The sequence below is a fragment of the Esox lucius genome, chromosome 3, assembly GCF_011004845.1.
Source record: "Esox lucius isolate fEsoLuc1 chromosome 3, fEsoLuc1.pri, whole genome shotgun sequence".
Classification (NCBI taxonomy): Eukaryota; Metazoa; Chordata; class Actinopteri; order Esociformes; family Esocidae; genus Esox; species Esox lucius.
The window spans coordinates 27333469-27349053 of record NC_047571.1 but is presented as its reverse complement, the minus strand read 5'-3'; the positions used below and the strand labels follow the sequence as shown (position 1 = coordinate 27349053).

Sequence of the window (15585 nt, the reverse complement as noted above, 5' to 3'; positions counted from 1 at the left end):
ACTAAGTTTGTGGGGGGGGGTTCTGGATCGGCCTTGCTTTCATGTTATTACAAGTTCAGACAGCACAGCGCAATAAAAAAACAGCAGATTACATTACGTGATAGTACACAGTAAAATCAATAGTCCAGTACAGTGTATCAGAGGACATTAAGATTTAATGTCTTCAAACCCTGTTGTTATGAGGACAACAACATTGAATGCTGCCAACCGAATAGTACAATTGTCCAAATGACTCAGTACAACAGCACTGTTCTGGTTCCTTTTTCCTTTTTAAACATGGTATCATAACCTAACATAATAAATGTGGTTGTGATTGTTGAGTAAGACAACCCTGAACTTGGCATTTCATCCAGTCATGAGAATCCCATGACAGCACAAATCACGCAAAAGCTTGTGCTTTACCCAATTCAAAGTTCATGCATAACGGAGGAAAGGTTGATTCAGTCCATTTGAAAACGGATGCCAGTAAGAGACTGTATTTTCTTGCAAGTAAATGGTTGTCGTTTTGAGTGCAGAGTTGAAACAGAACACTGGATTTCTATGAGTCATTGTTGTTGATCAGTTAGACAGCAGCACACTTTCAAGCATCCTCTCAGGCAATGCTTTAACCTACCTTTTAATGTTTCCACATTATTAAAACAGCCTCTTCTGAAGAAACAACGGTGATAAACTTACACAACAACTTGCATTATGGAATTACAACAGGTTTCTGAAGGCACAAGCTGTAAAAGGTATAATTTGACATCACCCAGTGGATTTCAACTATATTTGACCTGCCTTTTTTATTAGTAGGTATTTAAGGGGGGGGGGGGTAGTTCAGAATTTAAATGGCAGGAGCCTGATTCAAAACAAATGCTGACTCATCCATGCATGCCAGACCCTGCAGCTTACACCAGTACACCACTCATGCCGACCTGACCTTTTGTGATCAGATATTTATAGTCTAAAATATTGTTTACACATTCCTGTTGAGGTTGGGATTCCACCCTACCATGCATAAATATATCGTTAGTTAAACCACACTAGAGTGCATTTGTTTTATAAATGTTCATTTTGCCTGGTCCTTATAGTGTACTGTATGTATAGGGACCCCCAAAAATAAATTGAACACATTTTATAAGGCTGTAATAAAATGTGGAATATGAATAATTTCCAAATGTGCAGTATTTTCGAAGCAGTTCAGTGGGGGAAATTACCCAAATCTATATTGCATGTGTTTTGATCAAAAACCACTTTTGTGGAGCAGCTTGAATGTTCCATTTTGAATGATGTCACCATGAGAAAAGGAGGAACAATGCCTCCCTCTACTGGACATGAGCAACAAAATGTTATTGCATCATACAGCCTGAACAAACAAATTTGCCCCATAATTTGGATACAATTTCAAATGGGTCCCCCCATGAGAATCAGGAGACCTGAGTGTAGTAAGATCAAAAAGATTTGACCATGAAACGTTTTACCTAAAATTCTGGATCAGTGAAAGAGCTCTAAAGCAGAAAGGGTTTTTAAGGCAATGAAGGCCAACTCCAAAAATAGAACATCTGGGCTGGTGAAAGTCAATAGCAAAAACAGGACAGAAAACAGGGAGGAACTGGTTGGTTGCCAGTGCTTTGATAGACTACACATTCCCTCATACAATGTGCTTTTACACAAAACTGGACCATCAGTTGATCTGCAGCCCTAAAATTGCATGGTATCACAACATGCCTTTTTTGTATGCCAATGATTGTCAACATCACATCTTAGAGCTTGTTCAAAACAGGCTAGTTTAGGGACAATTGCAGACATCAATAGCTCGAGACGCCTCAATGTCCCAACAGGTGGAGCCCCACTAAAGGTAACCCTTGGATATCCCCATTTGCTACACAATCCTGTGGATGAGCATGAATATTAGAAATCTGGCTGTGCTGCAAGCAATGGTTGAATGAAAACATTTGCTCATAAGCTGCATTTCTTTCTACATGTCTAGCACATGGCAAAATGGTTGACATTAGGGCTATCAACGAATATTCTAAATTTGAATATATGTTCGAATAGTTTTAAAAAAACGAATTTCGAAGGTGAAAATTAATATTCGAATTATTTTTATTTGGAAAAAAAACATTCGCGGTAGCAGAGGTTGTCTGCTTTGCGAGTGGGCGCGCTAGCGCGCCTGACGGTACAGATCATAGACTGTATAAATAAGGTACAGATCCATGTGTCCGACACAAATGAAGCATGGTGTCGCGACGTCATACAGCCATGGTTGATGCTCCACGCCCCTGACCAGCAGCTGATTGGATGAACGCGTGATGTGGGTCTGGCTACTCGAGTATTTCAACAGTGTCATGGCGGCTCGTTGAGAATACGATCTCGTATTTTACAAAATTCGTTCACTGAAACGTGTTTCTGAAAACGTTTTAAGCGAGAAATAGGTCATGCAGTTGCTGAATCGGTCTTCATTTCAGCTCAACAAAGGTTAGGTTCTACTGGATACTCTACAACTGTGAAACTTCAAATAATGTTAATATTTGTTTTAATCACTGAATGAAGCCTGCTATATTTGGGACAATAGTCACGACCTTATATTGCTTGCACAAAACTCTTGATCAGCATTCAAAATGTGTTTATTGTTGTTCATTTTAAACAGTTATTGCGCAGAGAGCGTGAGGGCGAGAGAAAGTGCTTGAGCGAGCGTGAGGTCTGCGGTCTTGGTCATTTTATTTACTTGTTTTTGTGTAGGTAATACGTTGTCAAATAGGTTCAAACTTAACTACTTGTATAGGTAGTCTATGTCTCTTTGTATTAATTTGTCCTGTTATTGACGTAATGCGCGTCATTGACAAAATGTGCATGCGCAACCAGGTTCGAATAGTTCTAATAGTGTTTTTTTAGAGGGAATATTCAAATGTTATTTTTGAGTAATTTTGACAGCCCTAGTTGACATCAACAGTGACCTAGGAATTAAGTATATTTAAATATTGCCATGTCAACACACCACTGAACTGCAAAAGGAAATTAAACAGTAAAGGGACAAATACTCAGCCTGAACAACATTTTATTTCCAAAAACTTTGCACAAGTGAAATGTGGTGTCATCTTGGGTGTTTGCCGTTGGCTTGATAACATACAAATTGGGTTCATCTCACATCGTCTCCGTACACTGCAAGGAAAGAAGTGGGAATGTTAATTTACACACACCACTACCAGCGATGAGGCAATCATTGTATAGAAGTCGTATTGCAGTGTCCCTAGGGTATCAAGAGTTGAAAAGACATCAGTTCACCTATAGCTACAAGTGGTTGTATGGATGTATTGAGTTCTGCTGAAGAAACCACATAGTAGCAGTGCTTTGGAGTTTCCTTAGCTTTTGGCAGAGCAGTCCAATTTATGAGTTTCATGTGCAACAGTCCTAAAATCTGCCTTGTAAGCATTGTGTTAATTGTTCAGCTCTTCATATCAACTCTGAATGTGGTTTAGTGGCTATTTGGTCTGAAAAATTTTCTGTGAGCTGATATTAAAGCCACTGGGTTGGAGTCAATGTAATGTGCACAACGAGATCTGAAGTTTGTTTCAACAAGTGAAAGCCTTGTTTGAATTAAAACAGCAGCAAAGCACCATCGACAACTTTAATACTTGTCAGAACCAATAAAGCAAATTTGGCCAAGTGGTTGGGAAGTCCAGATCGACCCAATGGAACATCAGATACGAAGTATATTTTAAGCACGTATGCCTATAAGGCTAAAACTTACATGAATTACCTAGCTTTTTTTCCCTGATTTTAATGTGTTGGGTAATGTACCTTATACTAAAACAGGATAACACACGCAAACAGTTTGAAATACATTCAACACATACAATATTGATATTCATATAGTCCATACTTATGGACAAATATTCAAATAGTCTCAGGAACATTTTGACAGTCCTGGCTACACGACATTTGCAGAGGAGTGTGTGAAAACGTCAGGAACTACTTAATTACATTAATGTGAAGAATCTTTTACTCGCCCTAACCAACTACACATTTCAAAATGTTGAATAACTGACTGATTAGGCCTGAGGAAAACCAGGTACACCATTTTATAAGAGCACATTAAACACCACACCCCACGAACAGCATTATATTCACCTTCTATCGCAGCCTCCTGGCTTCTCTTTCAGACTCAAGAAGTGTCAGCACGTCGCCCTCTCTCACGGGCCCCTTCACGTTCCTGATGATGGACCGGTTGCTGTCATCCATGAACTCCACACGGACCTGAGGGACCAGCAGGAATCAGACTCATCCCAAATAAAGACAAGGACCCAAATAGTCCTTAAAGCAGACCTCATGCGAGTGGTTTCAATAACAGATGCATCACAACCTATGAAAGGCATTTCAGACTATTGAACGTATACCTCATGTGGCTACCTACACTAACGTTCGGCTAATGGTTGAAAAGTCAGTGCCAATTGACATTCTAATCAACGTTTTCAGGGAACAAAACAGGTCCTTTTAAACAGTATATTTTAACCAAGGATATGATTTGTTAGCTAAGTTAAACTCAACTACTCAGGAACAAGCTAAGCCAGCTTACAAAGAGACAGACTGCTAACTGCAGGTTATTTTGGACTGACTACCTGTGAGGAAACATGCAGTTTCAAAAGATATTAGTATAAGTATACTGCATCTGTTTTCAATTGAGACTTCAAAAATAAGATAGTCCAAGTTACCATTATGTCACTATTATGAATAAGCACTAGTAACTATAACATGTTTGTTAAACTTTAAATATTTTTGACCTTAACTGTAGGGCCCTGTATCGTTAAATGTAAAAACTGAAAACATTTGTGACTAGCAAAAACAGAACAGCAAATACTAAAAATTCGAATAGTTAAACAAGTAATAGTAGTTTTGACAATGACCACAGTAGTAAATTCCAGAGAATTTTAAAGCTACCATGTGTCATTACCTGGGTGTATCGAGCCTGCATGCTTGGTGGTCAACTATGCGTAACGCACATCTCAAACTAATCTTATATCGGATACATGTCAGTATGAAATAGACAAATGTAAAAACATAAATGCGTTAACACAGTATCAACACGACCCAGCCACCTACATTTTTAACTAGTAAATTGGCTAACCAATATTGACGAGGCACAGCGTTAGCGCTGTAGCTACTTTAACGCGTTAGCTTTTTCATAAAATACGTTATACAATTGTACCTGGGTACACTGGCCCTGGGAACCGGTTCTCCCGAGCACCTTGGTGACCTGGAAAAGAAATGTTAACAGCAAATTATAAATTGGTTTTACAAGGTGGTGAAATACCACCGTGTTTTTAACACGTTAATAAGAGTCGGCTAGCAAGCTAATAATGGCTGCTGTAACCCTAGTAGCAGTGCCAACACGCGCAGGACACCAAGAGATGAGGCCCCATGCTCCGTACACAATAACAACGGCAATAACTTTTTTGTAAATGAGGTCAAATTACAGACTGCATATTTATGAATGAACAGATTCATTTTATTTACAATATTTCACAAAATACAGAGTTTTCTTACTCTAGCAAGCTTGATCGGCTGCACGCGGCTGGCATCCATATTGTCAGGTTAAACCGGAAAGGAAGTCACGTGGTGTGAGTTGGATATATATGTAAACTGCAATCCAAAATATTTTTACACTTGTAATGGATTTACGCCATCTACATTTTATTACTTTTTATTATTCGTGATTTTAATGAAAGTATTTACTTTCCTGAATAAAAAAGATCGACTATTTAAAACAAATACGTTTCCGGTTCCGGTGTTCTGGTTAATCTCACTCCGGGGTGGGAAAACCAGGATAATGCATCTTTGGTTTTATAGTAATCCATTCTGCGTTAAAAATTTTGCGGCATAATTAAAATATGTAACATTTTTGTAATGATGTTCTCCAACATGATTTATGCAGCGGTGTAGCTCATAAAATACACTAGCTTCACATGCTTGCCATAAATAGAAAACTGGGAAGTAGCACATGATGTTTTACGCCCGGGTTTGAACATTTCTGTAGCAAATTGAATTCCAAAACTATGATGGATTGGACACTTACTTATTGTGCTAACCCTAACCCGCCGAAGAGTAATTGTTAGGAAAGGGTATTATTTAAAAAAACACCCCCGAAGGCTGTGCGGTTTTACCCAGAAATCTTCACCCCAAATACATCTACCTTAAATCCTTGGTTCAATTTATAGTTTTTTTTTTTAAACGAATACACATAATATGTTAGTGTAGTTTGTTTGATATACTAGTTTAAGGTTAAATTCTCTACCTTAGCTTACTCATAAACATCTGCTACTCTAATATTATTCTGTGCTTAAGAAGATAAATCAATCATTTTAAAACGTTTTATTTGTAAACACAAATTTTTTTGTAAATTGTTATAATACCCCTTATGCATCATCTAGAGAAGTAGTCATTTGATGATCACAAATCATTCCATTAAAATTCTTCAAAAGATTCAAACACACTTGGCCTTCTAATTACCAAATGGCAAAAAAATATTATTGTATACGTTTATTATAAGTATATTATTTTATTAATATTATTATGGTTAAACATTACTTTTAGGGGTGTGATGTAAAATAAATATTTTAAATGTATTTGTTTATTGCTAAAGATTGTTGTGTTCTTTTGGTTGAAAAGGTAAAAGGCCAGTGGTGGAACATTACAATCTATCAGCTCTGGTAGAAGTATTAGCTGTATCCGAGAAGATCATAAAGACAATGTATAATGAATAAAATTGGTCTGTATAACTAATCTACCAGTTATTTTGAGTCGTTGTGTATGATGGAATATGTAGATCAACCAATGTAAAACTTATGTAATTATATGTAAAACTAGATGTTCTACACTATATCTAGCTATACATTTGTTCTTGTGGTAATACAACACTAAATACTGACAGCTAGATGTCAGAGTAGAGCTTGCCTGACTATAACGAAGTATCATTATTCAGAATGGAGCTGCAATTTTAAAAGCTGTGCTTCTTCCAATTCATTGAAAGTATTTCTCACAATGTGTAGATGAAAATGTAAATATGAGTATATCAAGAAGAAAATGTAATATGTAAATATGGGTAAAGACTGTCTATAGTCCACTGTAACTAATGGAAAATTACAGGGAAGTGATCTGCAGGATAAAATGGCTACCAGTCCTGTGAAAAAGTGGATTGATTACAGTATAGTAGTGATTAGATGTGGAATAGATGTGAAAATATTCAGGTATGCATAATGATGTTGTTACTATTAAATTCTGTCCAGATTGAACTGCATGTACCTGTAAGCCTTTAATAGCCCTGTCACAAATGGATGACTGCTGTCTCTGCTCTGCCATTCCCTCCTCCCAGCACCAAATCCTTAGATCACAACACTAATCCTCGCGGACAGTATTTTTAACTCCCGTTGGGACAGAAAGAACAGCAATGGGATTAGAGAATCAGGGAGGAGGATGAATTCTCAACTCATGATCTTCTTGCACATTGAAACAAACACAGTGTAGCTGTTTCTCTCCCTGCTGAATTTGTAAAACAAGGAAAAGGAAGAAAACGTTCTTGTTGTTCTTTGTTTTAAGGTATGGAAAACCTGTGGAACATTGGATCTGTTGGAATCATCTTTACTGAAATAACCCTCACTGGGTGAACCAGGTTCCTTGTTTCTCCCTGGATCCTCACAATGGAAGTGCCTTTAAAAAACATGCACCACCTAAAAAAGTTGAGAAAGCGGCGCTCCAGTTTGTTCGCAAGTGTGAAGCTGAACACCAGCTTTGTCCAGAGCAAAGAGGAACCGGAAGCTGCCTTTCCCTTTGCACAGGAGAGCTCTGTGAAAGCGTGGACGTCTATGGATGACCTGGATGGTCCGACCCCTCAGAAAGTGGCCCCAAAAGCAAAAGGGCCCAAGAAGAAAAAGGAGGTGGTCAAAAAGTCTCTCGCTAGACAATCCAATATAGTCAACATCAATGTGGGTGGGAAGGTTTTTCACATACCAGTCCATTTGGTTCTTCGCTACCCTAAAACCAGGATTGGCTCTCTAGCCCTCTGTACTGATCCTGTGAAAAGGCTGACACTCTGCGATGATTACTCAGTCCGCAAAAATGAGTTCTTCTTTGATCGGGACCCCACTTTTTTCCACCACATATTCCACTTCTACTGCAGCAATGTCATGTGGGTGATGGAAAGTTTGTGCCCGCTCAATTTCGAGGAGGAGATGAACTTCTGGGGTCTGCGAATGGGGGACACTCCTAGGTGTTGCCGCATTTTATTTGAGGAGAAAGTGGACGAGATCAAAGACCAATTGAAGGTCAACCAGGAGCTGATCGATGAGATCAAGCCAGCCCATGGGAACGAGGAGGCCATGTTCAAGACCATGTTTCTAGGAGGGATACGTAAGGCCCTCTGGGATCTGATGGAGAACCCTTACTCCTCGTTAGCGGCCAAGGCTTTTGCCGTGTTCTCCAGCCTCTTCGTACTCATCTCCATCGTGGCAATGACCCTGAATACGGTGAAGGAGCTGAAAAAGTACACCTTTTACGGCAAGACCTACATGGAGTGCGTGGAGATCGTCTCCATAGTCTTCTTCACCTTTGAGTACTTCCTGCGGCTGCTTACCACCTGCGACATCAAACACTTTGTGAAAAGTGCCCTGAACTTTGTTGACTTGTTGGCTGTCATGCCCTACTTCATCCAGATCATTTTTGAGATTTTCACAGATGTTGACGACACCGCTGCCCAGGAGGACCTGAAGACCATGGCCCGGGTCAGCAAGGTCAGCAAAGTACTCAAGGTGGTCAAGCTCATGCGCATCTTCCGCATCCTGAAACTGGCCAAGCACTCGACCGGGATGAGGGCATTCGGCTTCACCATCCGACAGTGCTCGGAGCAGGTGTGCTGCCTGTTCCTGTTCATTATCATGGGCATTTTCACCTTCTCGGCTCTCATGCACTCTGTGGAGATGGAACAGCCAGGAACACCGTTCAGCAGCATACCGGACGCCTGGTGGTGGGCCGCGGTGAGTGGACATCTTCTGCCATCTAAGTTTCATTTATAAAGCTGTATTTATTAATTACATCTGTCATTCACAGTTCACCAAAAATATATTTTACTGTTTTTTTGTTTACTTTTATCATTAAGAAAGTGTCACAAGACTTTTCAAGCCCGACTGTGAGACATAACAAAAATGGTTTTCTAACTGGTTGCATTTTTCACTGATAGAATGTAATTTGATTTATTTAATTTGATTTATTCACTACTTCCAATGTTGGGCATGCCATTGTGTTAGTGCATCATAGCAACACAGTTTGTGTGGTGTCTTTCTCTTTGCTGGAGGACATTAAAGGCATTATCCCACTGCAGCTGTTAACTTGTATGTGTCTAATCTCGTCTAATACCGTGTAATGCCTTTCGTTTCTAGCCATGCTATTCAGTTTGATTGGAAAAGTTGGATTGGTTCCTGCTTCTCTGGGATTCAATTGGTACTTGGTATTCTCAGAAATGTTTCTTTATCTAACTAACTAATTGATCTAACTAACATCATGATCAACAATAGTCATGACCTTGATTCTTATAAAAAAAAAAGGTCAAACCAGGGTTCTTTAGTTTGGGGAAGAGGTTTTTCATGGAACCTCTACTAAATGGTTCTACCCTGTACGGTACATTTTAGCCTTATATTATTTATTTCAATACATTGCAAAGCCTTTCTTGAGAGTCTAGGTATACCCTAACAAGATGAAGTAAATAAACTCCAGGTTTACAGGTAATCATCTGCTAACCACCATTCTGACTGCTTAGAATGGGGAAGACTGTGTAAACCCAATCATCTAAACTGGAAAACTTTCTCTTTAGAAAACGTTTCTTTAGAAAATGTATCACGTGTATCATTGTGTAGTATGAAATACATCAGTAACTCTACTTAGAGCACATGGTCCTGCGTCACTCAGTTGGTAGAGCAAAGCCCTTGGATTTGATTCCCATTGGATTTGGTTCCCACAGGGGGCCAGTACATATTTTCTTTTAAATGAAAGACACATACTATAAGGTTTTAAGGAGAACACTTCAGGTTCCAGAAAAGCTTCCAAAACCATAAAGAAGCCTCCTGAAGATCAAAACAGTTATGGGGAGTAAAACAATATCCATTTACAAAAAACAAACAAAACCTAAGGACATTATTTTTCTAAGCATGTTCACCCAGATTAGTATTCGTTTTCTCCCAAGTGTGTGATATGTGTTTGGTTAGAAGATCTAAAAAGGGCTTTGAACATATACAATGCCATAAAATACAGCAAGATTTGATTAATCGTGAGCTTTGTTCCTTTGCCTTGTCTCAGTCACCTGCTTGGATTCTGATTCAAGATCCAATACAGCATGTGCTGCCAGTTATGTCAGCTAGGAAACTGGGTCTACTGTATGGACGTGGGTCTGACTGAAATGTTTCCTTTTCCAATATGTCCTGCAGGTGAGTATTTCCACCGTGGGCTATGGTGATGTGGTGCCCATCTCCTACATGGGTCGCTGCGTGGCATTTGGCTGCATCTCCTTTGGCATTATCCTCAACGGCATGCCCATATCAATCCTCTTCAACAAGTTCTCCGACTACTACGCCAAGCTCAAGGCCCAGGAGTACACCCAGACCATAGGGCCAGGGGTGCGCACTTTTCAGCTCAAGAAACGTCTGAGGCGCAAATGCGATGGCTGCTTCGAACCCCAGCCGTCGGACGACTCTGAGGACAACTGTGACACTGTGTACTATTCAAGCCGCAATCAGGACCATGTGAGCGATGAGTGAGATTCTGATGCTAACGCCCCGTGCTAACCTTAAATGCCTTTCTCACCCTCGCGCTGGGAAGATCCAATCTGCCTCTGACTGTGTTCCAAGCCTGCGTACTTAGGAAAGAAAACATCGGGCAACGGAGGGGAGAATTACGGCTGAGCCGACGGAGAGTAAGCCCTAAGCTTTAGCTTTAGATGTGGCACGCAAAGGGCGACTCTGTCAGATGGACGGGATTCATCACACATCGGTTTCCAAAGCCTAGTTCAGATCCAAAAGACAGCGTGAAACTAGCTAGTTGTAGAATGTTAGTGAACAGCGGGCTAAATATTCAGATCAAGAAAACAAGATTTGCATTTGGATTGTTTCCAAAGTTTGCCTTTAGAATGTTTTCACTTGTGAACACAGTAACTTGTCACAAATATCAGCAAGGTAGGCTTGGTATATCAGAGACCTTAATAAATGCCCCAGGCTATGTGCGGCAAACTATCAAACTAGCTCTTTGCTGGGCTAGCTAGCTAGCTTCATGCTGCTTGGCTGAACACTGATGGGCTAAATGAATTGTTGCAAGAGTTAGCTAAAGATTTGACATGGTGACTCAGAGTTAGTAATGAACTGTCATTATGTTGTAGAAACCACTATATAAAAATATTTTAAAAATTTCCACTTGTCCTCATAGGAGAACCCTTTATGGTTTAATGTAAAATCCTTTGTGCAAAAAGTTCTATATGGACCCAAAACATTTTTCCAAAGCATTCTTCTATGGAGACATCTAAACAACCCTTTTAGGTTTTATAAGGCCCTTTTTTTCTAAAAAATTTATTTTTGACTTGGGCAGGAGCTAAAAGATACTGGGAAATAGGCCTCTAACTGTTCCAATGAATAGGGGATTAGTGTGCCTATATCTTTAACATTTGCAGGCTGTCACTTTTATAATCAACACATGCAATTAGAGATACATATTTTACTATAATGTGACAAACAACACTATAGCAGACTGAATAATCTTTCAGTAGGCAGTTATTTCCTAGTTCCAGACAGAAAAACAACATTCAACTAATGTCACATTCGAGAAAAATGTAGGGTATCTTTAATTCATTAAGAGAACTTAAACCAAATTTGACATAGTACCTTACAAGGTACTTATATATCTACCATACATGTTAAGAGCAGTAGTCAGTTAAAGCTAACACTATAAAAACTGAACCAACTGTCAAATTGTATACAATTTGACAGTATTATATGTTACTGCATGCAGAACCTACTTTCAATTAACGGACCATGTGATTAGTATCCAATTATACAAGTTCTTCCATCTTAACTGTTATACTTTTCATCTAGAGCGATTAATTTCTCAAAGCCCCATAGCCTAACTAATCCCTGTGTATGTTGTTTATTACATCTGGCCAGTGACCACATGTCTGCTGATTGAATTCCTGATCTGGTAAGGCATAAAACCTATCATTCTGGCCCTGATCTAGGCAGTTAGCCCTAAATTGCTCCCGGGTTAATGTGGTTTATGAAAATGTGTTCTCATTCAACTTTGCCAGTAAACCAGGGGTAGAAATAAAAGTATTTCTACTGGTTTACTAGGGTAAAAATAATTACATTTATTTCTACCCTGGTTTAATAAATGTATTTCATGGGCTAAGATAAAAGTATTTATCTTAGCCAATGAAATAATTACTCTGGGGGTCAAACCAATCTGGAGATATTCATGTATACTGTTCGTAGCCCTTGTTGGCTGATAAGAGGTTCTAGAATAGTGTAGGGCATTGGTTCCCCCCCAAAAATGTGTACCACAAAATAAAGGTTGATCTGCCTGGAGGACCACTGAAGGAAATTTTCACTTGTCTGAATTTTATAAGGAAGCCTATGGTCTCATTATTCTTTTCAAGTACACCCTGTGGATAGTCCAGGTGCCCCCAGGGGCCATGTCCCCCTGCTTGGGAACCATGGTCCTGACTAGAACCTATCCCCATACCCAGTTGAACAGTTATTGGCCTGATATAATCAGATCACATATCTGACCTCACAGTGTGCCAAAGTTCCATGCCACCTGAACAGGCTGACATTCCAACCAGTTTTTTTTTAAATAGCTCCTTACACAAAAAGAGTGTTTTCATCCTTCACAATTTAAGAGTGTTATTTTGACCCCATGTGTGGAAACATATCATTAAAAACAGGACTGAGCTTGGCTTTTAAAGGTTGAAATGTGTGTAGCTTGCTCCAGAGTCCAAGATCACAAGTCTTCAGACATTGCTGTAGAAGCTGACTAGCTGTCTAATAGGATTTAGGGATAAGGGAACCCAATGGATGGCAATGGTTTCTATGTTCAACGTCAACTAAAGCAGGGAGAAGTCAAGAGCTTTTGACAGTCGTCTGGCGTTGGCTGCTAGTGTCAACCTGGGGCCAAGTATGGAAGAGAGGAGAGACTCAAGGCTACGCACACACGTGTGCACTGCGTGTCGACGCTGATATCCCCTTGGAATTCCTTGGCATTTCTATTCTACATGTGACCAGAATGTTGTATTGTAGACACCGTTTTATTGTTTGAAGATAGTCGTTGAAGCGAACAATATTTGATGTATCCCAATAGCAGAATGCCAAATATGGCACAATGTGCGTGTTCAATAAACGTTTGGTGAAGTCGTTATCCATAACCTTGACGCTGTTTGGCACATGCATCCAGTTTTATTAGTGTCCATTCTTCAAGATAAGTCCTGACACATTAGCCACGGTTAGTAAATAACACTTGTCTCCAAGGAAATATGCCATATGAACACAGAAAATATTTATTCATGTCAACATTCTCATTTTACGAAAATGGTCATAAATGCGTAGATATACTACATGCTGTGACATGGATGTTCGTCAGGGTTAAGTTGTAAAATATTGTTAGATTTAGCAAATATGAAATATGTTAAATATAATACATGAAATAGACTTTATTGGTTGCTGGATCTACCCACCATTAGTTTCCCCAAAACCAGGCTTGGCATTAGAGCAAGGTGTGGCCACAGCTCCAACTCCTCAGCGGCTGGGCTACCTATGACAACTGATCTATTATCCGTGAGGTCAATGTAAGGATTGTCTCACGGTAAGGGGCTTTTCTGATAGTTCAGTAAACAAAATGTTTACAATGAAACTCATTTCAGCTCATCTGAAAGTACATTCCCCCCCCCCACATTCACACCATCAACCGAAAATGCCATAGATCATCATTTGACATCAACTAATCTCAAACGAGAGTTCCAGCCTTGAGAAGAACTTCATTTGACACTGCAGTGGGGATCTCGAGATCAGGACATCCTTTTCCTTCGCCAAGGCCGTAAGGCTCCTAATGGGAGACAGGCTGTGCGTAAACGGTGGGGCATGATATAAGGCCCCGGGAGGCTCCCACAACCAACAACACATCGCAGCCCTCCTCCGCTCGTTGCAAAACAACTCATCCTGCAGTTCGGTTGTGTCATCGGCTTGGAGCAAACCACCGTCAACGCCATGGACGCTAAGTGTCTGCTGTCACTCGTGGTCGTCGTCGGGCTCGGGATGCATGCAACCCAGGGGCAGGACGCCAGGGTGAAGCTGTGTGGCAGAGAGTTCATCCGTATGGTGGTCACATCCTGTGGGAGCTCACGACTGAAGCGCTCAACTCCAGATCTCGGACAGCACCGTGAGTATAACTCTCGAGGGGCATAACGCTTGTTTCCAATGTCATTCTTACGACACTGTGCTTGAGTTCAGTTCAGTTTGAATCTGAAATGCATCAGGATATTTTTACATTAAAAGCATGTGAGTAGAGTTCAGAGAGAGAATGGAATCCACTTCTCAGACATTTGACGGCCGACAGATTTGAATTAGCCTAAACTGTAAATTATGTCTTATTTTTGTTTTTCAATTTACAGGGACAATTCTAGACTGGCTGAACAGCGACCAGTTTGCCAACATGAAGACCTCAGAGACAGAAGTCGTCAGAGACGTGGCAACACCGAGAGACCACCAGGACACCACCGGCGGTCTGAATGGAGACCAGCTGACCCACCTAGGGTTTCCCAGCATGCCTCAACAGTTACAGGGGGATGTGGAGTCTTCCACCATCCCCCTTGTGTACACCGTGCCCTCTCGTACCCGTCGAGACGCGGGGCCTGCCGGGGTGTGCTGCAGGTCCGGCTGCACCTTGAGCGAGCTGGTCCAGTACTGCTGAGCTGAAGCTAAGGCTAAACTAATGCTAGGCCAGAGACACATTTCACAAGGGACCGTCAGATGAGGGATTGGTCAGCTACTGGAATGGTCAGCTACTGGCAGCGTTTGTTTGGATGTTTGAGGTTTGCAATTGCCGATCCTTTATGTTAGTACTCAAATGTCCATGTCGTTTTCTTGACATCATGAATCGTGAATTTAGTTGTCAGGGTAATGTTGTTGAATGACTTGTGTATCTACAAAATCGAGTGTTGTCAAAATTACTTTTATTTATAATTATAATTTATATATCGTATAATCATATTATACTTGATTCGCACTTGCACTTGCACAATGAAGGACAACAAAGAATTGCATAGTTGTCAAGAACTCTTTCTGTTCATCTTAATCACATTATAATAAAGCTTTTGAAGATCCTTGAGTGAGTGTTGGTTTCAAGTAGACAATCACCCTTCACTGGGGTTCTGGAGGAAATACCTTCATATTCTGTTAAATTAATATTGAAAGCAGCTTAAAACATGATACTGTGGGTATGTTGGACAAAATGTATGCATTTAGCACAATCTTGCTCTGTATATGAGAGCCAGCTAAATGACAATTTTTTTTTATACGAAAACAGTCACTA

At 40.2% G+C, this 15585-nt stretch overlaps 3 protein-coding genes across 3 annotated transcripts; 2 read left to right on the top strand and 1 right to left on the bottom strand.

Moving 5' to 3' along the window:
• Positions 1–3020: 3020 nt before the first annotated feature.
• Positions 3021–5606, bottom strand: rps28 (ribosomal protein S28). The gene is made up of 4 exons (XM_010894134.2): positions 5524–5606; positions 5186–5233; positions 4111–4236; positions 3021–3141 (listed from the first exon to the last, which is right to left on the bottom strand). The coding sequence occupies exons 1-3, from the start codon at positions 5560–5562 to the stop codon at positions 4114–4116; spliced, it is 210 nt and encodes a 69-aa protein (XP_010892436.1). The 5' UTR covers positions 5563–5606; the 3' UTR covers positions 3021–3141; positions 4111–4113.
• A 1676-nt stretch (positions 5607–7282) lies between these two features.
• si:rp71-39b20.4 (potassium voltage-gated channel subfamily V member 2) lies at positions 7283–12598 on the top strand. The gene is made up of 2 exons (XM_010894122.3): positions 7283–9005; positions 10449–12598. The coding sequence occupies exons 1-2, from the start codon at positions 7674–7676 to the stop codon at positions 10776–10778; spliced, it is 1662 nt and encodes a 553-aa protein (XP_010892424.1). The 5' UTR covers positions 7283–7673; the 3' UTR covers positions 10779–12598.
• Positions 12599–13537: 939 nt separating this feature from the next.
• Positions 13538–15379, top strand: insl3 (insulin-like 3 (Leydig cell)). Its single transcript, XM_010894110.3, has 2 exons — positions 13538–14433; positions 14666–15379. The coding sequence occupies exons 1-2, from the start codon at positions 14262–14264 to the stop codon at positions 14962–14964; spliced, it is 471 nt and encodes a 156-aa protein (XP_010892412.2). The 5' UTR covers positions 13538–14261; the 3' UTR covers positions 14965–15379.
• Positions 15380–15585: the final 206 nt, after the last annotated feature.

Coding starts and splice junctions, on each gene's coding strand:
- rps28 (XM_010894134.2), bottom strand. CDS start 5,562: ATGGATGCCAGCCGCGTGCAGCCGATCAAGCTTGCTAGA. Junction 5,234..5,523: donor AGCCGATCAAGCTTGCTAGA/GTAAGAAAACTC, acceptor TTTCTTTTCCAG/GTCACCAAGGTGCTCGGGAG. Junction 4,237..5,185: donor CCCAGGGCCAGTGTACCCAG/GTACAATTGTAT, acceptor CTGGTCCCTCAG/GTCCGTGTGGAGTTCATGGA.
- si:rp71-39b20.4 (XM_010894122.3), top strand. CDS start 7,674: ATGGAAGTGCCTTTAAAAAACATGCACCACCTAAAAAAGTTGAGAAAG. Junction 9,006..10,448: donor ACGCCTGGTGGTGGGCCGCG/GTGAGTGGACAT, acceptor TATGTCCTGCAG/GTGAGTATTTCCACCGTGGG.
- insl3 (XM_010894110.3), top strand. CDS start 14,262: ATGGACGCTAAGTGTCTGCTGTCACTCGTGGTCGTCGTCGGGCTCGGG. Junction 14,434..14,665: donor TCCAGATCTCGGACAGCACC/GTGAGTATAACT, acceptor TTCAATTTACAG/GGACAATTCTAGACTGGCTG.